Source organism: Cheilinus undulatus, linkage group 7 (assembly GCF_018320785.1).
Source record: "Cheilinus undulatus linkage group 7, ASM1832078v1, whole genome shotgun sequence".
Classification (NCBI taxonomy): domain Eukaryota; kingdom Metazoa; phylum Chordata; class Actinopteri; order Labriformes; family Labridae; genus Cheilinus; species Cheilinus undulatus.
In genome coordinates, this window is record NC_054871.1 from 8,224,841 (window position 1) to 8,251,043 (window position 26,203).

At 38.4% G+C, this 26,203-nt stretch overlaps 1 protein-coding gene across 1 annotated transcript in view; it reads left to right on the forward strand.

Annotated features, from left to right (window-relative positions):
* Window positions 1–26,203, forward strand: part of LOC121512400 (BMP/retinoic acid-inducible neural-specific protein 3-like) — a 120,486-nt gene that overhangs the window by 34,285 nt on the left and 59,998 nt on the right. Inside the window, exon 2 of the mRNA XM_041791656.1 lies at window positions 6,786–7,158. Within this exon, the coding sequence (XP_041647590.1) occupies window positions 6,935–7,158 (224 nt within the window). The 5' untranslated portion in view covers window positions 6,786–6,934. The remainder of the gene's footprint in view (window positions 1–6,785; window positions 7,159–26,203) is intronic.

Here is a 26,203-nt window from a genome sequence, read left to right on the forward strand (position 1 = left end):
AATAAAACAACATCAATCATTACCCATATCCAAACACAAAAGTCTGCATATTTGAGGCTACATTAAGGCTCATGATAGCATACCAAACCCTCGCTCCAGCTCTTAGTGGTCAGGTTATGTAATGAAGGTGACAAGTTGTGAAAAATAACAAAAACACAAATGCTGTCCTCTTGCTGTATTGATTTTCTTTCCTCGTTTTTGCCCCTTATAACTGAAATAAACAAATGAATATGACTGGACTTACAAAAACAGCTTAAGGGCTACAGCTCTCCAAACAAAAGCACGTAGTAAAATGGACCAAACTCTCTCTCACACACTGGGGTCAGACAGGCAGAGTAGAGTGCAATGACAGCAATGTCAGACTGAAATAGATTTCCAAATTGCCAGCTCATCTCATAAAAACTGAGTCATGCACCTCCCTGGGGCTTAAATTTTCCATAATCACAATTTATCTCTCCCTTTTTTTTCAGAATGTGAATTTAATAGTATTAAATGTCAGATTTTAGAGGTGTTCCTGCACGTTCTAGCACCTCCAGCTGTTGTCCCATGCTGCTCTGTCTAAGAGGAATGATTGTTAAGTCCCACACACATGTGCATGCGCCCACACACAGTCATATGGCTGAGTTAACTTGACAGATTGTCATCAGAATACTGTAATAGGACTCAAATCCCCCCCTCCTCCTCCTCACATAACAAACACAAGCACACGGTAAAGGAGTGTGTCACTGCGGGGGAGGTGATTGACAAGCCTCGAGATGGTGATGGAGACTAATGTGAGCCCTGGACAAGAGTCTGAACAGCATGCCGTCTGAGACAACACAGTTACCAAGGTTTTTTCTCCATCCTTGTAACTTTCTGTGCATGTTTGTGACTGTTTTTCTCTCCCTGTTAGCACCACTCTTCACTCATGTGTTTCTGCAAAGCGACTGTTTAAGTTTGACAAGAGTAAATTTGAAACAGGGCAGCAATTAACAGCCGAGTTAAAGGTTTTAATTCTCAATTATAAAACGGACTTTAGGAATCATCAATCAGCCGTTTGAGCAGTTAAAGAGCATTAACATTAGCCTAGACTTTTGTCGGAGAATCTTTTAAATCACAAAATGAGCATTACTAATTGACTCTGTTAAACTTTTCCCATTTAGGCCAAATGGAGTTCTTGTCTGTTATAGAGAAACCCAAACTCATAGGAAGCAATGACTCATAACTAATGTGAATTTCTAAGCTGTAAAAATAGAAGCTGAATTGTTCTCTTTCTAAAGGAGACTGAATCACAGCATTTAACCTAAAGAGCTGCAATTTTCTATAGACTAGGGAAATGAGCTCAAACGTGCAAGTACTTGTGAACAACTTTAGAAAACAGGTGTAACTGTTGGGGCTGGAAAACCCCAGGGAAAGGTTTTTCCACTGCCACCTTAAAATTCATAGAGTGTGAAATAAACGGTCCGTGTCCGTGTCCACAACTATGACTTAATAAAGTCTGTGGGGTTTCATTGTTGAAATAACTTTTAAAGACTATGTCGTAGGTTCTTTTGGGGAAAAAAGAGACTCTTTAATATCATAAACCTTATTTTTTATTTGCAATTGACATTGCTTGTAACTTTTAAAGCATTTATGAAAAAGTTCTCTTCAGTTTTGTTTTTTTTTTTTCACTTTGTTAGAGCTTGTATGCACCACATCAATTTAAAAAGTCAGTACAAATACTATTTAAAAAGGGTGAAAAATGAACATATTTGTTGTGTTAATTTAGCCTTTATACATTTTAGAATTGCACACAGTTTTCCAAAATGTCCCACATATCAGCTTGTTCAGGGGCTAGAGTTATCCTCTGGCTAACCTCTAAACTCTCGAGTGAGTAAATGGTGGATGTGGTGGAGTGATAAAGCAGTTACAAATCAAACCAAACACTCCCTTTTTCCTTAAAGTGCTGCGACAAGCAGAAACCAAACCACTGCGGCTGAACAGATGACTAGAATCGAGATTTTTGGGGAGAATGAATAAACATCCTGCAGCTCAGACACAATGACCACCAGGCCTGAGTAAAAATAAGATGGGTCAGACGTACCCGGCATCAGAAACTACACTCAGAGGGCTGATGTGGGCACAGCCCAGAAAAAGAAAGTTTTGGTGGTGCTTATGTAGAATCTCACATTTCCAAATGACTTCAGAAAGAACCTCTCTCTCTCTATCTCTGACAGTGAAATAATGAGTTAGCATGGAGTGCTGGCACCCAAGGGTATATATAAGCTTCACACACCTGGAGCCAATCAGGGCTGATCGGTCACACACACACACACCTGACACTGCACTGAGATGATTGCCTCCCCACTCTCAGCAGGTCCATTTGAAAAGTCCTCTTTGGTTAGAAATGGTCCAGACTGAGTCAAACAACCTGGAAGTATTCTAGTATCAGACTAATAAAAGCAGTGTGAATGCTCTAAAAGAAAAGGAAAGAGACGTCATACGTCCCTTTATTTTCTTTTATAACTCAGGATATACTGGACTGTTTCTCACCAAAAGAGAGAGGACAATATGACCCACAATTCCTTCCTTTAACCTCGTATTCTGTAGCTCCTGACTGTTGTAGATTTAAAGTCATTTAAAATAACTTAAGGCCATACATTTTACTCAATATAAGTATGTAAAACTTACGTGTATTTATGATAAAGAAATGGCTTTCATTCAACCACCAACATCTGATCGCTCACAAAAGTATAGACTCAGGTTTCGTTGAGGCACCAACACCATGAAGAAGATTTCGTTTCAGCACTAGTATCAGAAAAGATCCAAACACTACCCCCAGTCATAACCTGTAAAAACCTTCAAAAGGTGATGTTTATCAGAAAACTAATCAGGCTATGGATTCCCCTTTTTTCAGTCTGTCATCATTAGATTAAAGTTTCTACAGGGCAGACCTACATTAAATCCACAACATCTGCCAAGTTTGAGTGCAGTTGGTTTCATGTGTCACCTCTCTTCTCTTTTCTGATCCATTTAAAACCACCTTCGCTTAAATTTGGGTCTTTTTGTTTTTTTATTAAGGGCAAGGAAAAGTAATTCTTTTTGGACTGTTGAATGGATCATGCAAGTTACTACATAATTGCCCAGTTTGAAATTTGTTGAAATGAACTGAACTGAATCAAAATTCACAAAAGATCACTGAACTTTCATCTCGCAAACTTAACAAAGAAATGATTTGAAGATAGAATAAACGGAGCACTGAACAAGGTCAAAAAATGGAAATTGGTGTTAAGGTTTAGGGTGTTCTTCAAGGATGAGGGGACAGAGGCCAACATGAATGATTACTGTTTAAGTCATTAGCAAACAAAGTCCAGAGTTAAAATTTGCTGGGTGAACTTAAAATCTGAGGCAGTTCTCTTTGGGATGGTGATAAAATGATTTATTTTTCAATTAAAGGTTAAATGGTTAATGGACTGAGCCTGTATAATACTTTTGTAGTCATCCAACTAGTCAAAGCTCTTTTTACACTAGAGGTCACACTTCTCTATTCACACCCATTCATCCCACACCCACTGATGGCAAACGCTGCCATGTAGAGTGGCCTCAATATTAACTCATCCCTTTGATATGAATATGTACACTTTCAGATGCAACTGATGCAGCAGTGGGAGTTAAAAGTGCCTTACCAAAAGACACACTGTCATGTAACTGTGGGGACTGGTGGATCAAACCACTGACTCTTATCTACTGAGCTACAGTCACCAGAAACAGCCCATATAGACTATAGCACTGAGTGGAAGAACCACATTTTGTAATGCACTGATTTATGTGTGTTTGTGTGCTTCATTAAAGAGAGATTATTGTTGTACGAACATTTTTGAGGATCTTGTACCTGTAATTTTCACACACACTGACTGCATGGTCCCACACAGCGCCATGGTTTTGCTCTGACCAAAAGCGAGCAACCTCACACACCGGAAGCATTTCTTCAGCGCTGTGTAGCACAGCCTGAGACAAGGAGTTGCATGCCAACAGCTGATTAATTTGCCTTTTTGGGGTTGATTTGCATTTGACATGATTCTATGATTTTAGTGCTTCCACCATGGGTGAGTACATTATGAAGTATAAGATTAATGTTTGCTACAAAGGATGTGCGGTTTCATGTAACATTTTGCAGCCTTTTAGCACAAAAATGAACTTTTCCTTGTCAGTGATGCCGCTGTAGCTCTGTGACCTCCTGATGACCTTTTGCGTGTGCTGCAGTATAAGACGTGATGTTGTTATAGTGATGACTTATGAACAGGCATCCATGCATTGTGTTGTACCTTGAAGTTGACCTTTCATGTTTTTTGGCTGTTTGGATCGATCTGCTCTATTTGAGTTGATGCGTTGTGGATGCACTCACTATGACTCCACTGATACTCCGGTGAAGATTGCCCACACATGAGATTTCAAACTTTTGTAATAAAATAAAACTTCAGCTGAAAATCATGAAGGATCAAAACCCTTGGCTGGCTGTCTTGGCATATTTTACAGCAAAAATCAGAAGACAGGATAAGAATATAGATGAAACCTGGCTAAGAGGCTAAAACTTTGTTCATGTTTGTGAGCCGCAAAAGTGCATAACATCTGGTTTAAAATGTTACCCTAGTTTGCTCACTGTCAGTGGTTGTAGAGGGTATTTCATGGACGGCACACCAACGTAGGAACCTAAATATCAAACATGGTTTAAATTTATGATTTGAGGTCAGGGGACTCCTATGGGGAAATAAGCAGTAAACAATTGTGCTGATATGACACTCCTGAGGATTATTTAGACAAATAATAATTTGTAAAAAGTCTGAACTCACGAAATCCCCCCCCCCCCCATGATTGTCAGGGAGAGTAAATCCGGGGTTAAAATCATGTAGTCTGGCCAGCTTTACGCATTACATTAATTTAACAAGGAATCCCATTTGGTTTTATTTAGAAATACACTAATTTCTATCTTTTTTTTTCTTTTTTTTTTTCTTTTTTTTTTTGCAAAAATGGGTAAATATGCCATTTAATGTTTATTTTAGAATAGGATCGTCGGCATTGATACATCTATCATGGTCAATTAAGGTTCATATTTGGTACTTTTTTTTTTTTAACCATGATAAATCTAACACTTTATTTTCCCTTTCAGCACATTTTGGTTTAATCCCCTGCAACATAGCAATGTATGAGTCCATCACTGCTGCTTAATGTATAATCAAACTTTAAAACACTCACAGACAGTTCAGTGGACATGTCAAAACTTATTTCTACCTTTTCTTATCAAATATTTACCTCTTTTACCAGTCCCTCATTTATCTTTCAATCCGTAAGTTCTTTTCTCTGTGTTATGGTTCATGTCATGATCTTAGGTCGGACCAAAGTTTACTAATCTCTTTCAAAATAAAAGCAGGTCTGTATTCAAACTAAGTCAACTAATCTAAATTTAAGCAAGTACAATAATCCAAAATGAATCAAAATGTTTTACTACCAAAAAGCAGAATGTCAGAATGTGACAAAAACAGGATCAATTTTGATTAACTGTAGAAATTCTGAGATTAATTGGGATTCAAATTTTCATTAGCTTGGCAGTCTCATATTAAAGACCCTGTAAGGTGAAAATACATCTGTATTTAGGTTTGCTGTATTACATGTCACTGTGTTATGAACCCCTAGTTCAAATTTCAGTCAAGTAAGAAATCTCCAAGTTTATAAAATTAAGCCAGGAAAGAGTTGAAAAGCTTTCTAACAGTCTAAATCCAGAATTCAGTCACATGTAGATCTCAGTGTTTTCAAATTTTTACAGCAACAATATTCCAACATGTCTAGTGTGTTAAGACAAAAATTTTGGATTTCACTTTATAGGGTCTTTAAGTGTGTCTCTGTTTTTGAAGGGATTTTGTTTCTTTATTGTAATCCTTAAGGGGGTCCTGACCTTAACTTTTGAAATCACTGATTTAACCCAGTGTTATTTGTTGATATGAATTATTATCAAAGAATCACAAATTTGCTTCTAGCATCAGAAAACCAAAGTTACTCTGATTTTTGGCAATGGTAATGGTGTTTTTCTATTTTACATGAAGTATCGGCATATTTTTCTACTGTCTCTACAAATCCACTGGTAGTACTTTTAGTTTTTGTCAGTATCTGCGGTTAGTGCTAGAGTGATGCTGAGTGCTCAATCTGTGAAGTTTGAGTACTTTGTGTATCAATCAGGAGTGTAGCTGTCCATGAATCTGGGGCTCTGTGGCTCAAGCCCTGTGGCTCCTCTTTCCCGCATAATGAAGTGTCTTTGATCAAGACACTAAACTCCAATTTACTCTCAATGAGAACCAGCGCTTCCAGGCTTGGTGATGGAAAATTACAGCACTTTTATATTGTGCATGGTCAGTAGGAAAATATAAATGCATATAAATGACTTAAAGTTGACTTTAGGTGAATTTTTCTGACATAAGGAGATGTCTTATGCCAAACATAGGAGAGGAAAAGCAGCAAATTCACATTTTCTAAGCTACAGCTGGTGAATATTTGAAATCATTTATCAAAGAAAGATGGAAAAGATCAATTAATTTCCCTCCAATTCACCAGTGATTAATGTTTGAGTCATTCCAACACAAAGGGATTGTGTTGAAATGATCCATCTGTGTAATGAAATCTCTTCAAACACTTGAGAATACAAGCATCTGTGTCTGGCTGCCACATGGAGCTGTTAGAGTTTGAAGTATTGCTGGGTTTATGTTCGTCTCTTTGTCTTTATGCTGCATGTGGGTATTTGTTTGGAGCCTTATCAGTGTGTTTGTGCTGTTCTTTAGGTGTTCGGGGGGCGTTGAGGTGATGCAGGTCCCCCGGTCATCCCAGTGGAGGAGCCAGCTAAAAAAGAGTGGCTTTGGCTGCTGAACACCCCCACCTCCACCCTCCACCATCACCACCCCTCATCCCCTCCTCGCTCCCTCCATCTCTGATGGCTCTATGGGGCGTCATCAGCCTCAGCCTTCACTGCTGGGTGTGTTTACGGTCTGCGGTAACGGCAGCTGCTGCAGCAACAACCAGCCTCCCCAATGAAAAGCCCGGGGGCCCCTTGGACTGGCTCCTGTCGGATAAAGGGCCCTTCCACCACTCCCCAGAGTACATCGACTTCGTGGAGAAGAACCGGCAAGGCTTCTCCACAAGATACAAGATATACAGGTGAGTCAGGACTGCAGGTTGGAGGGGCACAGTCTCTTCAAAAGGCCCCTGTGGTTTTATTTTGGAAGACTGGGTGCGTCTAAATAAAGACCACATAAACATTATGATTATGTTTACATATTTTAATTAGAATAACCCACAAAGCCACAGGCTGTAAACAAAAGCACTTAACTGTGCTGTTAGCTCATTAGATGTGAACAAACACTGCTAAGCATTAGCATTCATTCTAGGGTTAGTTCATCATATAAGCATGCATCATAACATGTGTTCTCTTGCAAGCATTCTTAACACTTTCATTATTAAAGTCTGTGCTATGCAACACAAGTTCCAAAAAAGTTGGGGACTGTGAATGCAATGATTTGCAAATCTAATAAACCCATATTTTCTTCACTATAGAACATATACACAACATATCAGATATTGAAACTGGGACTTTTTACCATTTAATGAAAAATATCAACTCATTTTGAATTTGATGGCAGCAACATATCTCAAAAGAGTAGGGACAGGGCCATGCTAAACATTACAAGACATCCCCTCTTTTTAACAACTGTCTGTAAACGTCTGGGAAGTGAGGAGACCAGTTGCTGGAGTTTTGGGAGAGGAATGTTGTCCCATTCTTGTCTGATGTAGGATTCTAGCTGCTCAACAGTTCTGGGTCTTTGCCATTTTATGATGCCTCAGATACCTTCGACTTGTAAAAGGTCTGGACTGGAGGAATGTCAATTCAGCACCCGGACTCTTTGATCGTGAAGCCATGCTGTTGTGACAGATGCAATATACGGTTTAACATTGTCATGCTCTAAAACCATGCCACATGCACTAATGCTACCCCATACCACCAGAGTTGCAGGTTTTTGGAGTGCACGCAGGATGTTCCCTCTTCTTTTAAGTCCACAGGACACGACATTGGTGGTTTCCAAAACAAATTTCAAATTTTGATTCCTCCGACCACAGAACACTTTTCTATTTCGCCTCAGTCCATTTTAAGTGAGCTTTGGTCCAAAGAAAATTGTGACATTTTAGATCATGTTCACATATGGCTTCTTCTTTACATGATACAGCTGTAAACATACATTAGAGTGGCATGGCGGACTGTGTTGACACACAATGATTTATGGAAGTGTTCATGAGTCCATGCAGTGTTTCCAATCATGCCTGTTTTTACTGCAATACTGCCTGATATTGACTTTTAGCTTCATCTGTTGCCATAGAAATTTCTCCAGATTCTCCAAATCTTGATGATGTTCTGTGCTGTAGATGGTAGGATATTTAAATCTTGAAGTGAAATAATTTTATTGTAGGAATGTTTTTTCTGAATTTGTTTGACAATTTGTGGCCATAGTTCGCAGTTTGATAAACCACTGCCCATTTTGTTTGTTTTTTTCTTCTTTTTTTTTAAGATTTATTTTTGGTCTTTTGATGCCTTAATTCCATAGAGGAGGACAGTGGATAGAGTTGGAAACGGAAGAGAGAGGGGGGACATGTATATGGGTCGCGCCTTAGACTGCTAGGCTATCTGTGCGCCCCACCACTGCCCATTTTAAAGAGAAAATGTTCCTTCATGCAAATACATGATACTGACATGTTGCCAGTTAACCTCATTATTTGCAAAATACACCTCCATCTGTTTTTCATCAGTAGCACTTACTTTTCTAGTCTTTTGTTGCCCTGTCCCTACTTTTTGAGATGTGCTGTTTATGTTCTATTATGAGTCAGATGCGAGTTTATGAGATTCACAAACTATTGCACCCTGTTATTTTTAACATTTTACATGGTGTCCCAACTTTTTTTGTAGAGGGAAAACTATTAAAAGTATTAAGTATCATGTAAAAAACCCACTATTTTATATTTGCAACTATATATGTACAGGTTGTCAGGGGTATCTTTGCACACTGAGAGTGCACAGACTGCAGGCTAGGTACACATTGGAGCCATTTAGAGATGATTAGTCTTTTAACATTCACTGCTGCCAAAACACTTCACAGGTAAACTGAGTCACATTAGAGAAGATGATTAGATGAAGCATTTATATCTTGTCCCTCAATCAGTCTGAATGATGCTGCTCTGTGTTTCTCCTGCTCGCCCACTGCTGCATCTGTGACTGTGTCCTTGGAGTGGACTAAGTTGGCAGCTACATATTTTAACAGCTTTTCTCCCTTATTAGTAGAAACTACATACTATACTTTAATAATTACTATAAAGCATATGGAGTGCAGTTCTTTTTTGAGGAGACTCAAAAGATGGGAGCAACTAGCTGAGCTGAGAAGTGTTCCTTAATTCATGAAGTGGAGCAAAACTTTAGAGGTTGTTCTGAAGTTGTCAGAGTTAAAATAAACTAAAACTCCCAAATGATGGTAACAACTAGTTATGCTGCTCTGTCTAACAACAAACAGAGGGAAAGACAGGAAGGGATATAGGGCCGTGGTTTAGCTTTTTTGCAGATCACATCATGCAGCAGCGGAGAACTCCAGAGAAACACGGAAATGGCTCAATCCATCTGCTTTGCAAGGTTACATGTTTTCAGCTATTTATGCTATGGCAAGTGTTTAAAGTGCAGAAAAAAAACATTCTTAAGTTACTTTTTTTTTGCCCTGAGAGAAGTGACATATTCAGGAAACAAAAGAAGGAAAAGGCAACAGGCATGGGTTAACACAGCGTCAGTCTAAAGCCTGGATGAGCAGTTTCACACAACCCTTGTGTATAGTCCGTTTCCACAAAGTGGTCCAGTTTTGTTCAGTACAGTTTGACTATTGTTTTGCTCATTAAACCCTGATCTTTCTTGTGGTTCCACAGTCAATTTCCAACCAGTCTCACTTTTTCTGATGGGAAATACATCTTTTTCAGAGGATTATTTGGTTCAGCTCCATAGAGATGGCAGTTTCGCTCCCATGTGGCTCTTCATTTGGTACCAGTTTGGCTTTTGAAATGTGGACTAAGTAACGAGGAAAGAAAGCTGACATTCAAACAGGAGCTAACTATAGTAACTCACATTAAAGGAGGCATTTCATAGAACCAGCTCGTTTGTGAATGGCACATCTTTACTTGGTCTCTTACCCCACAAGGTTAGCTTGGTTCATTGTAAATGAGATTTTCAATTAAAGGCATGTTCCTGACAAAATTTTGATTTTTTAAAATGTTAATGGAGCTCAGCTAGCCTCTAAGCTCAGTACTAGACTCCTCAAAATGCTTGTCTCCCTTCATTTGGCTAGACCGGCCTTTCTCACCTTTTTTCTGTCAAGGCAAGTCTTTAAATTTCAGAAAAAAATCTTAAGCCATCCTGGTCAAAAAGAAATGAGAAACTGAATATTTTACATCCCTATGACAGCTTAGAGATTTATGCCTTGGAAAACGTGCATTGCGGTCATGGAGACCAAAAAACAACATACTTAAATGCATTTGTCACTCCTTGTGCAACTGCCCGAACTGAAAAAAAAACCTTCATGACCCCGACATCGATGTGATTTCAGAAGCATACAAGACAATTCTGATCATTTGTGCAGGGATAGCCAATGATCTGCATATTGATTAGGGCTGAACAATTTGGGAAAATAATCTATTTGAGATTTTTTTACCCAATATTGTGATTGCAATTCAATATGCAATTATTTCTTAAGTCCATCCTCTCATTTATTTTCCAAAAAAAAAACAACAAAAAAAACAAACAAACAAAAAAAACAAAAAAAACAAACAAACAAAAAAAAGCGATAATTCATTTTATACTATAACCAACAAAGTATTAGATTAAACTGGGTCACTTTTGAGACAGTTTTGAAAAACATGTCTAATTGTAATGATTTTATCTCATTTTGCAAATTTTGGATATAAACTGTTGTATTAAAGGGAATGATCATTTTAATATAATTCTCATGTATGACAAGAAAAACATACAAAAATAGGAAAAATGTGATTTTTTTGCACTAATCTAAAGATATGCCACTAGAATGATTGTATGATATATAATGTATAAAGTGTCTGCTGTAAATAACTTTTTAAACTGGTATTTTGACACAAATTTCAGGTTTAAGAAATATTGCACCTTCTGTTATTTGAAAATTGCAGCAGGCTATATTGTGATTTAATGTTATTTGCGATTAATTGCCCAGCCCTAATATTGATAATAATTATAAGCCCATCAGCAGGATCAAACTACTGCAAACAACCTGTCTGAAGAGTGCATGTGAGTAAAAAGAGCATCACTCCGTGACTTGAAGAGACAATAGTTTTGTAGAAACAAAAATAAACCAAAGTAAAACCTCACTCTACAAAGATCCCTCTGAGATGACTAATTGTGCAGCCATTGTGTCAAATCACCGACTGCTCAGTCTAACATGAGCAGGCTTGGTGGTCATGGATTTGACTCAGGGATATTTGCAGTATGTGTCTTGGTGCTGAGCTAAACAGGCCCAGGTGGAGGCAGGTTTGTGAAATTGGTCCTGTGCAGGACTTTTCCAAGCATACCCTCAGGCTACCAGGAAATGCTCAGATGCACAGCTCACACCTGTTTTGGTTGACCAATTAACTTTCAGTTCAGTCAGTGGAATGCGGTTAGAAAGCCCGTCTCAACCTTTTACATATCCTTACCTGACTGTTGATACATCACTGAAGCAGAATAGTGCTGCTTGCTCTGTAGTCTGCAGCGAGTTGTAGCTGAATTAAAGGGAAGAAATGAGATGAGAGGAGAATTAGCTCACATCTGCTTGGACTGAAGTGTCTGCAAGCGTACTTTGAATGTAATTTGTTGCTTAAGAGAGAGTGAAGTAGAGGTCATTCCAAGGACATAAGTGATTTGATCATGATGGTGTCACAGCTGCGACTGTAAAGGATTTTTATGGGCAGTACATTTGCTTTTCCCTGCTTACATTTTTTTTTTTTTATTGTACAATCAGAATGATGAAAGCGAGGAAATGAAACATCGGATTTGAGCACACACATTGGCCAATATGCTCTCTGAAAAGCCTATTCATGGTTATTTAGTAGGCAGATTGGCCTGTGCTGTCATGCTGAAAAGGTTCCTCGCTGCCAGTGTTCACAAGATTTCTGGCACTTTCCTCGACAGAATCATGATGTATTTCATGCAGACATGTTGCTATCAGCGGGCTGTACATCACGTTCCACTGCCTTCCAAACCCCCTCGGGGAGTCACCTGATCAGGTGGTCAGCTGAAATATGGTGATTAGCGCTGGGAAAAAATGATGATTTGTCGTGACAGCAGCACAGTCTGAGGTATCGGCATGTGGCCGAATTAGCGGAGATTGTGTCATGAATCATAACCTTCGTCATTTTGGAGGATGTTGACCGGGCTTCAGGAAATAAACGGACAGGGTTTCTGACATCTATGGATCGGTGTGAGGATGCTTTATGGTGCTGGTGAACGGTTGCTGCATTAGAGCTTTTTAATATTTCCTTCTCTGGCAAAAGGCAGCGATCCGTTGGAGCCGAGCTACACGGGCAGCAAGATTAATAGTCTTATCATGTGGCCAAGTGATTAGTGAGCTCTTAGTACTTATTACTCTGCATTATCACAGAATCCCCTGAGAGGGTTCTGTCAGCTGCAAGGTTGTGTTTGAGGCGCTCTAGATTACCACAATGCAGCGTTGATTAATACTGATGATATTAAAAGGAAAAACTAACCTAAAAAGTAAACAGCCTGTAAATCTTTCCAAATTGAAATTCTCTTGGATTTGGTCCCAGTCGAGCCTAGAAAGGGCTCTGACAAAGATGGGAGGGGAAACAGCTGTGTGGGGAAGCACGTTTTGGCTAAATAATAGCTCAGCTTCATTGCTCGTTTTGTTTGGGTTGAAATGTGGTGATGCTTTTGGGTGCACTCACCTGGAGCTGGCTCATGAAACATTCATTAAGGCTGTTTTATTAAAGAAACAGGGCCTAGTGCCTTATTATCTCAAGAGAAGTCACGCCAAGTCACAGAAATTGAAAACCAAATGTTGCATAATGTTTATTTGACTTCAAAGTTACCCACCTGATGTAAAACACAAGCAATTCCAGTTCTAAGTAAAAAAAAAAAAAAAAAAAAAAAAAAAAAAAGACGCAGTGGTTGAGGGATGCCGTGGTTTTGGACCTTTTGCATGTGACATCAGAATGTCTGGGACATGTTATCTACTGGATGACAGTACTACATAAAAACTCTTTTCCAAATTTCCTGTGTTAATCTGTAATCTACATTCACACATAGATACCTCCTGTTGCGCAGTTGGTTGTGCCCTCAGGCAAAGATAAAGCAGCCTTTATTGTTTATAGACACTAGTGGGTGGATCACAGCCACACATAAGAGGAATTTGCAACCAAAGAATTACACATTAATGCATCGTATACATTTTGTACAAGGGGCTTAGACAGCTTGAAATTCCATTAGATACCTGCAAATCATCTTAAAAAGCATAGACATTGCATACCCACGTCTCATTAGCACATGCACCAAATGGGCTAATGCTTGCAAATGCTAGTGTTACGGTGGAAAACGGGATCGTGTTTACTGTTCACTTTCAGTTCATTGGGATGATGGAAAAAGATGAAGATCCTATGCCTCCTTATGCAGTTTTCCATTAAAAGGGGCATATTATGCAAAAAATCACTTTTTCAGGCTTTTCTAACAAAAATATGTGACCCTGGCCTGTCCACAATCCCCTCAAATACCAGGAAAATCCATTCCCTTGTGTAAAAGTGTAAAATTGTAACATCAGGAGTGCCACATCCATTTCCTGAGACGGGTGTGGTCAGGGGCGGAGTCAGGCAGCTAATTAGCATTTAAAGCCACACAAGCATACATTTTAGTGTGTATTTGTACAAATTTGCTGTTCCCAAATGGTGTAGCAATGCATGTCTGCATGCAGGTGTGTGTTGTGAATTAGAATAATCACGCATTATGACTACAACTAAACGTCATGTAAAAATAGCACGTGAGAGGTGATTTTGCATGGATTCAAGCATGGTGTGCCATGAGCAAAAAATGTTTGAAAATCGCTGGAATAGATAGTATCTTTAAAGGTTCTCTTTCCCATTGGTTTCTGTTTGTTTTCAGAAAAAGTACAAGTTATATTTTATTAGGGGCATGGCTGATATGACTACAAGCCATAGTTATGTAGCACGAGGATGATAGACAGTGGTGTCAATAGGTCGACTCTTTCTTCCTGAAGAACTGACATACTGAAAATGCTTCTTACATGGTTGTCTTTACTGGTTTCATAGCTTTGCCGGCGTGTCTTGTTGCCAGCTAAGCTACTTTAGCGTGGTCTGTCTTGTGATAAGCGTAGCACATGAATCTGGTGCACCACAGCTGGTGTCACTTCATTTTTGCTCTGTGCATGTTGCACCAAAACCAATGTTCTGCTTCCTTTTCTGAACATGACAGCTGTGCAGTCTGTATGATTAATTAAGTGTAACTCTGTAAACCGTGGATAGTTACACTGGTTAACTACAGCGTGCCTCTTCTGGTGCAGTCATCCCCATTAGGCTGCATGTCTTACATACAGACATCTTGATCTGCTCATCACCACAGACAAAAATTGTTGCTGATGTTTGCTTCTCATACATTTTACTGGAACAACATTTGAAATCCATTAATTACTTCAATAAAAGTTTTGATTTGTATACGATACAAAAATTATGAAACTGATTTTTTAACAAATTAAAAGATTCTATCTTAACTTTAATAAACATGCTCAACCTCCTGATGCATCACTGAAGAGTCAGCTTCTGAGACTTAATTAAAAAAAAAGTTTGCTAAAGTTTGCCTTTTACACATTTTAAGTTAAATGAGAACCATCTGATCAAAGAAAACGTTAACAAGATGGAAAATTGGACAAGACACTTAGAACCAAAAGTTTTCCATTTTTTTTTATTGCAGCAGGGACATCAAAAATTGGTGTTTACTGAGAAGTGAAGTCTGAAAACCAGGAAAGTTGAAGGAGGAAAAATTGAACTTGTTTGATTTATCTAACAGAGCTATCTTTACTGGTAATTAATGGAGCTGCTGTTCTGTGGGGGTCACCCAGCAGCACCTTTCAGTGTGTTTTTGGTTATAAATTAATATCGCAGGCTAATTTAACATGAACCTTGCTATGTCTCTCCAGATTAATCAACGTCATCTTTGTCCAGTCTTCTTGTTCATTAAAAACCTGATTAATCATCTGTTTATGTAAATTACCTGTCAACTCCATGATTATCTGGTCTGCTGTTAGTTTTCAGGTTAATTGGCAGCTGAACCACAAGCAAATTTAACTAACATAGACTCTGTTCTTTTGGAGAATTGAAATTGCCATTAAAATATGCAAATCTAAAGCTATTTGTGTTGAATGTACACTGAAATGTATTCAAGACTTGACAGCTATTTGGAGATAATACAAAAATTGTTGTATGCAACTGTCAATCAAAAAAGCTGTTTGACCTTAAAAAAAAGAAAAAGAAAAAAAAAAGTTGTTTTTTTTTATTTTAAATCCTGAACACATCTCCTTTCCATAGTTCATTAAATGAAGTATACGCTCAGTCTTGATTAACATTGTTTTCCAGAAAGGTAAATCCCTAGATGGATTAAGCAGGCAAAAGCTACATCATAATTACAAAAATTCTACAAACTTAATCAACCACATGCAATTAAAAGCTTGTGCTGAGAAGAAAAAAGAAGCACACCAAGGCCCAATCTTTATTCTTTTAATCTGTTTTCTCATCAGGAAAACCTGTCATCATTACCACTTTTCACACTTTCCACTCATTGACCTCCAAAGCCTAGCACACCAAAAGATTTCTAAAATCTTAACTGATAATTGCTCCAATCCACTCCTTGTCTGTATAACTGTGCTATCTTACAGGCCATGTTGTACTTGTGTTGCCACAATCAACAAGTCGGTCTTATATTTCCATAGACTCCTGTATAAGTTGCATTAATCACAATTAATAAGGGTCCACAATAAGTGCATTCTAATTTTTATAATTCATGATTAATCACATGCTTTATTGTCCCTTACAACTCTCCTAGTTGAAGCCAATTCAACATCTCCCTGCAGCCGCAGTGATATAAAATGAGTCCACCACTGCTCTTATTTCACATTTAAACACTCACAGACAGTTAAAGTTAAAGTCATATGTACTTTGTGTTATCAAAATGTATCTTTTTACTGTACTATTATCTGCTTTTCAATCCATAACAAGTTCCCTTTTCTATGGTGAAGTTGATGCTATAATCTTAGATGCAGCCATAAAAGCAGGGCATCAGTTATCCTTAGGTCACATTCACACCAGAGCTGTTTGGTCAGTTTTAAATGAGCTCTGGTCTGTTTACCCATACAGTCCAGGTCATTTGGTGTGGTGGTGTGAAAGCTCATGCAAACCCTGGTGCGGACCAAATAAGTGGACTCAGGTCCACTGAAAAACAGAGGTCTTAGTTTGCTTCAAAATGATCCCTAGTCTGGTTCGTTTGAGGTGTGACAGCAAAGCAGACCAACTTGTGAACCAAAGGCAGGAGGTGGCATACAGAGTTGAGATTTAGGTGTATATTGATATGATTAAATTCACTCAAGTACATCTCAGTAGCTTGTTTGGCAGATGTGTAACCATGGCGACACATCCTAGTCTCTCGCTCTCATTGTGGCTTTGGTACTGATTCATTCTTCATGTTAAGGAAAGACATGCTGGACAGCTCCCTGCCACATCGTCTGCCAAGTTTTGTCAGGATAAAAGCAGAAATCCAAACACAGCAAAACATCAGTGTTTTTATTGTTTATATTGTAAAAAATACTGGTGGAAGAAAACAGATTTCCAGTTTTGTCTTCTTCTGCATCTTCATTTTCTTCTTCACTGCACTTTTTTTTTTTAAATGACAGCGCCACAACGTATCACTGCTTCATGTTTCGTTTCACAGTTTGTCTGACCAAATTCCATATGAAAGTAACGCAAACCACAGGAAAGTGCGACTATGCTGCAATTTGATCCCTGAACCAAACCAAGACCCCCAGACTATCTGGTGTAAAAATGGCTTTAGTTTAAAAAGTGGTAACCTGAATTAGCACAAAAACAGTTCCAAATGCAAAATAGTGTAATTTAAAATGTGCTTTAAAGAATGACCTAAATTGTAATTAATTCCTTAAATATTGATTAATGGTGATTAAATCTGATTGTTTCCCTGCTCTGCTTTACACTTTCCATTTACTATCATCACCACGGCTGTGTTTGTTGTGCTTCCTCCCTCAGTCATCTTGGTTCCTGATTGACTTTAGCCCTGTTCCACTTCACAACCCTGCTCATGGAGTGGATCTGGCCTGGAGCCAGGGCAGCACAGATGTTTAGCATGCTCTAGTTTCACAGTTTTTTTTTTCCTTTCTTACAATTAATTGTATCCAATGCATAGAATTCAAAGTTCCCTCGTTCCCGTTTGTGTGTCCAGATGCAACAAGAACGTTCTTGTAAATATAATTGCATGTGAGCTATTGCTGATGTTGGGCCAAAACCTCATAGCTCCAAAATTGTCACTTCTCAAGGAATGAACGAAGCTGTATTTTCAAACACAGTCAGCATCTTTTGGTGCTTTTTAATGGTTACAAATTGGTTAAAAACTTCTGCGGTCACATAAGAGAGCCAAGACCATACACAACTTAATGATGTGTGGGATGTAAACTACAAACATGGCAACAGTCAATATGATGAAAATTCTAAGATCAAAACGATTTGATAAATGTAAAAAATCAATAGTGACATCAGATCAACTCAGACTGATGAGTAGTGGTCAGAAAACACTGTCTGTACTGTGAAACTTTTTTCCTCCATGGTTGGACACAACTGTTCAGCTTTTTTAGTTAGTCACTGATTTAGCTGATGATTTTCAGCCAACTTCGTAGGTGTTAAAACAGTTAAAGTAAATTTTCGGACCAGATATGTAGTTATGAAGAAATTAAGTCAAATGAAGTCATGGGCACACTTGAGTGAGAGTCACCAGTCACTCAGTGAACCCACAAAGGTTCAATAGCTTCAGGTTTAAGTCCAAAGCCATCATGCTAATGTGTAACCTTGCAGAGCAGATGGAGTTTCCTGTTTCTGTGTTTTTTTCACTGGCGAATGCATCTTGCAAAGCTCCCATCTGAACCGTTTGGGCCCAGTCAGGAAGTGACAGGACCAACCAGGGTTGAGGGGCAGTACTTTCAGGTGCAGCTGAGTCGTGACGTAAGCAAGCAGCAACAAGAGGCCAGTGCAATTATGGCAGAAGAGCTTAGCATGGATGCTGCTAAAGCGTCAGTTTTATCATAAGTTGATGACATTTCTTTGTTAAAAGAAGAAGGAGCAATATTGAGTTATTTTCTTTTCAAAAATGACAAAAGTCGTGTCGTGTCGGCGCACCTAGGTTAGGGGCTAGGACGTCACGTGTTTGTTGCTCTGATTGGCCCATAAAGATGTGAGTGTCAGAACGTTCATCCAGTCACCCTCAAAGTTTTTTTTTTTCAAAGCCTCTGCCCTTTCCCAAACGCTGTCCATGAGAGGTTTACCAGATAGATGCATGAAACAAATCCATCTGGTGTGCCAGGTTAGTGAATGTGCACATTCAGTTAAAAACAAGTATATATCCAGCAAAAGAAAGTGGATCTATGGCTCATTTTCAGGGGCATATCAGTTTACCTAAATGTCAGTGTCTCAGCAACTGCTCTATTCTGATTGGCTTGGACATGCACTGATGTTAACATTTCAAAGGGGCGTGTTGAAATATTATTGTCATAATTAATCAATGTAGTTGATTTTTACTTTTGTTTCTTTTCCAAGTTTCCACCCCCTGGTGACTGCCCAGTGGGTGGGAACTCTGAAAACATTGCACTAAACTAACAAAACACAAAGACTACTGTTTGTTGTCAGTCATTTTCAACATTTTGTTGCCACATTCCAACAGCAATCAGCCCAAGCCTCTTGACCTTAAAATCACATTAAGACAACAACAACAACAAAAAGATAGAATTATTGGTACTGTCCATCAGGAAAAGTGCTGCCTGTAGTAGAATCATGCATTCAAAGCTTATCAGCCAAGTTTCTGAAAAGAGTAAATACCAGCAGAAAGTATCACTTTCCATCAGTATAATGACTACAAACATCAAGACTCAAAATAACAAAATTACAATTAGTTTATTCTGGAAACCTTAGCACGCAGAACCCTCCCACCCTGAGAGTTAACCTGATCAGAAGAAAGCAGCTCATGTTCAATCATGTTGGATAGAAGAGACACTTCAAGCAGAGTGAACAACAGCAGATTTCCTGAACCCCACGGGAGTCTGCAGGTGCTCTGAAGAGGGCTGAGGTTAGTGTTTTAGATCAGACTCCCTCAGCGCTGCTTCTCAACATCCCGCTGCTACACTCTCACTGATTTCTTTTGTCTCCTCTCTTCTCCTGAAATTCCCTCAGAGATTTCAGCAACTTGGAGTTGCTCCGCGTGGTAAATAGGCTGTTATAGGAACTCAAATAAATAGTTCTTCTTCCCCCTGAAGGCACACTTCCTTAGCCGCTATTAGAAATATCAGATAGCTTATTGGTCTCTGCACTTCCTTATTTTGAAGTCTTATGAGGCAACATGAGACAGTATTCCTTGAATTGGCTGAATTAATTGCTCTCTTTTTACTTTTTTTTTTTTTTTTTTCCTTGGGTCCTCACTTTAATTCAATTCGTTTATGCCCCAGGCAAGTGAGGTTGGCAATTTCTCTGGAGTTGAGCTGTCTGACTAAACTTTCCATTCACTAAAGATTATAAATGTGTTACTGTAGGTGTAATTCTGCTGTTAATGGAGGGAAGCATCATTATAATTTACCTTTTTATCCTCTTTTCAAATGGATGAATGGCAGCCGGTGTTAGTTTGTTGCTTGAACTCTCTGCCTCTTTTATACCCACAGAATAATTTCATCATCTCATCTACCTGTATGATAATTACTTTAATGATCTGCTGGCTTTTCCCCTGCTGCAACTCTAAGTTTAAGTCTGAGCTGTTGTAAGTTGCCATTTTTTAACATTGTTTTTATGTGTGATAATATCTTTTACCACTGGCGGACTCAGGATGTTTGAGGGGCAAGGGCAGAATGGTGAAAAAGGGCCCCTGACGCAATGTTCGATATGGCCAAATAAAAAAAAAAAAAAAAAAGTTGTCAAATATTTAGCATAAAATAGTTACAAAACCTCTAACGATAAACTGTTTAACCACTATTCTCAAAGGTGCACACAGGAGGATGAAGTGAAAATTGACTTTATAACAAGGAAACTATAGCACTTGATTGTTGGACATGTGCCCGCTCAAGTTTTGTCCACTGAGAGGGATCCCTGCCCACTGGAAGGAAAACCTGGCAGGAATTTATCTTCCACTGGAAGGACAGTATGGAGGGCAAATTATCATGTATTGTCCATTTAAAATATATCCTTGAGGGCTCTTTGTCAAATTTTGTCCACTCAGAGGGAACTTAAGAGGGCCCTTTCTCAAATTCTGTTGACACAGAGGGAGCTTAAGAGGGCATGCTTTCTAATTCAGTTGACATAGAGGGCACTCAAGAGGGCACTTAATGTCGATATAGAGGGCAATTAAGAGGGAACAATATCAGATTTTTTCCACTGTGAGGGCTCTCAAGGGGTTATTTAATCAAATGTTTTCCACTAAGAAGGCACTCAAGAGGGCACCTTATCAAATTGTATCCACTTAGAGGGCCCTTCATTGGGCACTTTGTCAAATTTTGTCCACTTAGATGTCACTTCAGAGGGCACTTTGTCCATTTTTAGGCAGAGGGTACTTAAGAGGGCACTTTGTCAAATTTTGTCCACTCAAAGGTCACTCAAGGGGGTTCTATTCTGAATTTTTTTGAGCAAAGAGGGTACTTTGTCAATTTTTTTATACTTTGAGAGCACTTAAGAGGGAACTTTTAACATTTTGGTCCTTAACCCTAACTGTAACCCTTGCCCTTTGAGGGCACATTGTCAAATTTTGTCAACAGAGAGGGCCTTCTGCCAATTTTTGTCCTCTAAGAGGGGACTTAAGAAGACACCTTTCTGAAATGTTGCCAACAAATAGGGCACATTGTCAAATTTTGTATATTTTTAGGGCACATTAGAGGGCATTTTGTCAAATTCGGTCAACATAGAGGACAGTAATTTTAAAATTTTGTTCACTCAGAGGGCACTTAAGCGGGCACTTTATCAAATTGTGATTTCTTAGTGGGTACTCAAAGGGGAACTTTGTCAAATTTTGTCAACGTACAGGGCTCCCAATACATCACTGTATCATGTTTATCCACCTATAGGGGCTTCAGAGAGAGCAATTTTGTTGCAATGTTTTCAAGAATAGGGCACCAAGTGGTTTATCGGTCGGCCTCTTTGTGGTACAAGCCTGGAGCGTGATTTTGGATTCTGGTCTTTTTAGTAATGGCACCTTATAGGCCCCTGTGAGCTGGGCATGTTGTATATGCATGCTACATACATTTTTTTTTTTTTTTTTTTTTACTTTTAGATTTTAAACCAGTCGGCATCATAAATAGGAGCGCTTGGGTTATTAAATCATGAAAACATGAACTGAAGTTATTGGACATCTGATTATGGGTATTCAGCTGCAGAAGGTACCAGGAATGAGCCTGTTATAAATGTATACTTGGGGACCCTGAGATCTGTAATTATAGTGGTTGCACATGTATTTGAGCATGTACTGTACATTATTATTGGTCTTTCTATCTCTACTCATACTAAATGCAACCATTGCATTCATACTTGCATTTCAAGGTGGGCTGCAGACAAAGAGGTAGTTAGGTTGGGAGACTTTTCTGTGTTTGTTTGACTGTCACTGGATTTTAATGTTTTGTTTTGTTTATTTGTTTTAAGGGCCCCCTCGAGAATGAAATGATAAATCTTAAGAGGGTGTCCCTCACATAAATTTCAAATTCAAAAAACTAAGATCCCTGTGTGCACAGCTATGTTCAGGAACTTGACCTTTAGCATAAGACTGCAGCAGGTTTAATGCCGCTACAAGAGGAGCAGAGAGGATTTTATTTTCTGTTGCTGTGTGAATGATTGAAATTTTGAATGAGGCCAATTTTCCATTTAACTGACCTATCTATGTTAACTAAAGGGATGCACTTTAGCGAAAAATGTCCTTCATTGACCCCTCGAGCTCCACAGGGTAGTTTTGCTGCTTTATTAATAATGTGCTTTTGATGATATAAACCACCCTGGAAATGTTTACCATGCCCAGGTTTGATATCTTTTTTTTTTTTTTTTCAGCACAACCTCAACTCTAATTTCTTTTTGTTGTTGTTGTTGTTTTACTTTGACTTACTGTATCTGATCTATGACCTCCAAAAAATAAATAAATAAATAACAATAATAATAATAATGATAATAATAATAATAATAATAATAATAATAATAATAATAATAATAATAAAGCCATCATTTTAAGAGATAGAGATTTAGAAAATGTAAACTTGCACATATTAAGCTAAAGAAAAATATTTCTACACAGAATACACACATATCTATGGGCATTTTATGTGTACTTAACAATGTCCAAGTTTAAAATAATTTTGTACTTGGGTACACAGAGGACAAAATGGCTTTCTTTGCGCTCATAGACTGAGAAGGATTCCCAAATAGTACAAATTAAAAAGGTTTATAAGTGAGCTAAATACAGAAAAAAAAAAAAAAAAAATATATATATATATATATATATATATATATATATATGTGTGTGTGTTTATATATATATTTTTTTTCTTGTTTTTAACTGTAGCACTGTACAACATCTATAATTATTTATTTTTTATCAAAACAGTAACAAGGAGAGTTAAATCACATGGACTGCATTTTTACAAAATGAATGATTAGCGGATAGAAAAACATACATGGAGTTATTTTCCTTTAAGAAAACATAAAATGTTGAAATTATAAAAATATTACCAGTGCCAGTCCTGTACATTATGGAACACTCTCCCTTGCGTGTAAGATTGATTTTTATATCAAATTTGAATGAAAATATCTCCTGTTCTAAATGGTTTATTGGCATCAAACAATATCTTGAAGAGAGCTTAAAAATCACACTTTCTATACAAAGTGACTTCAACACAAAATGCAGCTTTGTTTTCATGCTATCGTGACAAAAGTAGCCCATGACGACGTCACTCTGGCATAATCATGGGCTCCTAAGGTTTAATGTTAACCCCTTTTAGATGACTGGGTGGTAATGTAAAACCTCAAATCGATTTTAAAGCAGTCTATCTGCCCCAGAGAAAAGGCAGAATGCAGTGTTAAAGATGGAGCTGCAAAACAACATGTCTATAATGATTAGAAATAGGCTGAATTGTAAGGCCGCCACATTCTTTTGATGTCTCTAAGCCCATGTGGGCTGAGCACTTTGTGTGCTTGACATGCAAATAAAAATCAATCAATTCAATGAAATAATTTTAGCACACTATTGTCAGCATTCAGCTTTAGACTTTTAATCCTGCTGAGGTTACATGAGGCTATATGTCATAAATACAACCCTATTATAAATAACCCCTATTTGAAGTGTAGTCATCTTATTTTACTGACTTTGTAAGAGAAAGCCTCCAGGATTATTGTGCTTCAGTAACAATAGAATCCGGGAATGCTTTAAATGAGACTCATTATGTTTTCACTTCCAGAAAGGTGCAAAGACAACAACAAAGAGAAGCAGCTGCTTGCATCCTATCAGTTTCTGTGCTAAACTCAGAGTGTATGTCTCATGATGTCCAATTTGTGTCTTTATGTGGAAGTGGCTCTTGCTCAAATCAGACAGTAGTAAACATGAATAAATGCTGCTCACAGTCTATTTTCATTTGAGAGGCGTCGTTATTGTAGAAAAGATGACAGAGGTGATTGAAAGAGACTGCGTTATTGTCTTGTCTTGCCTTCTTTATTTGTCGTCTGGATCTCTGTTAAATCCTCATAAATGTTCCAAAACAAAAAGAGATAGATTAAGAGGCGCAACGCTTGGAGTTCAAGCATTTAAGCCACCTCGACACAGACGGAGTGATAACGCCACATTAACTTACCCTGCCACTGTTTGTCTTCTCAGATTGATTAAATCTGATATAAATCATAGAGGGTTGGTGTTTTCGTGGCAGTCGCTGTGTGTTTTGGCGATTCAGCGGCGAGGAAACCGTTGCTTCCAATGCAAACACAATGTGGGCCTTCCTGCTCAGCCACCTGTCCACAGGAAACACTGCCAAGAGAAAGCTGCCATGTTCACCAGGGTGAAGGCAGGAGTGTTGACATGGATTTGGCTGTTCTCTGAACATATTGTGTCTGGATAATACATGTGATTATTTTTCATGGAAGAAGATTGCTTTCTACATTTTATTTAGCTGTGAAAACCACAATGCCACAAAATATTAAAATGCTTAACCATGAGGCTACGTGAAAAAGAAAAGGCACAGGGTTGGAAAATGTAATTGCATTTTCAAGTGAAAGTAAATTAATTAAAATGATACTAATGATGTTTTCCAGAGGTATCAAAGCAAAAGTAGTAGTTTCCCACTGTCTCTGTTTGTAGGTAAGGCTCATTGTAGCTACTTTATATTCAGTTAAATATTAAAGCTCTTTGGGGGTTGTGGGGACCAATCTAAAGGTCTGGGCCTCCTCTAAAGGGTCACTGGATAGATCTGGAGGTTGTGAGATGATTAATGGGAAAGGAAAGTAGAGGAGTTCTGCTTCCTAAGTTTTAATTCATATTCTGGACTTGGACTCTTAGACTATTTGACCTCGTTGTGGCCTAAAATTATTTATGAGATTATGTGAGAGTGGAACTTCTAACAACTCAGATAGCTGACAAATAATCTACAGACACTTTTTTAAGCAATCAACTCCAATTATTAGTTCAATCTTTGAAAATGCATTGATAATAATAGGATGTTAATTGCGTTACACGTACTGTTTCGGGTCGTCGTACAATAGCTAAATTTTTTATTGTATTTGCAGCTAAGACTTCAGTATTTTGGGTCTCCTTGAGGCTCAAAGTGAAGTGCATGTTTTACCTCTGCCCGATTACTGTAGACCCCCATGAATGAACTCCTGGTATAACTGGGACCCCTTGAAAATGAAGCGATTCATCTACAGAGGGTATCCCTGCAAAGAAATTCAAATTTCAAATGTTTTTCTCATTCAGCCAACTTCTATTGTCATTTAAGTAAGGATTAATGCCCAACAAGGTGTCCAGTTATCAGGGATTAATGGACGACATGGAGGTCTGAATCGTCCAAGGCAGCGGAGGATGTTTGCCTCCACGAAGTCCATTAATCCCTGATAATTGGACACCTCGAAGGGCGTTACCCGCTCATACCATGGCCACCAATGAAAATAATCAATAAAACTACTAATTTATAATTTCATATGCTGTGCGATCAAAATAGAAAGTTTTATTAAAATGCCAATTCCTTTCCCCTAGCAATGCCTGAGGGCTTGACTAATAACTGGAATAGTCATTCCAATCCTATAAAGTTCTTAGGAAATGTAAACATTGTCCAGTACTCCAGTAAATAGGACCAGCCATAGATACCAAGTCACAACAGAACAAACAAACTAGTCCGCTCAGCACGCTCACTTAACGGATGAATCGATGGAAAGGCATGAAGACGAGGGAGACGGAGTCCTCTGTGATCAGACTATAACCGTGTATGCTAACATTCACAGTCCTCTGATAAAAAGCTTAGTTTTAGCAGACCAGCTGTTTGAATGAAGAGAGTAATACCTCCTTCTGCACGACAAGCTAACAGAGATGAGACGGAGCTGTCCACGCCCTGTAGGTGCTGATTCTGCATCAGACACGTCAATATTTTTCAGATATTATCATGCTGGTTCATCAGAGGTGTTTCCTTTAGCTTTACAAAAAAATTATGGCTTCTCTACTTTTGTTTTATGTTATTTAAATCTAGGTGAGTTTAGGTGAGCCTGGAAACAAGATGTCAGATAGGAGATAAGACTTACGTTACTAGTCTTAAACCTGGAGTCTGTCATTTTATGTACGTCAGTTAAGTGACGGTTGACCTGGGTCCACAGGCTCCTTAGGCAGCACTGTACC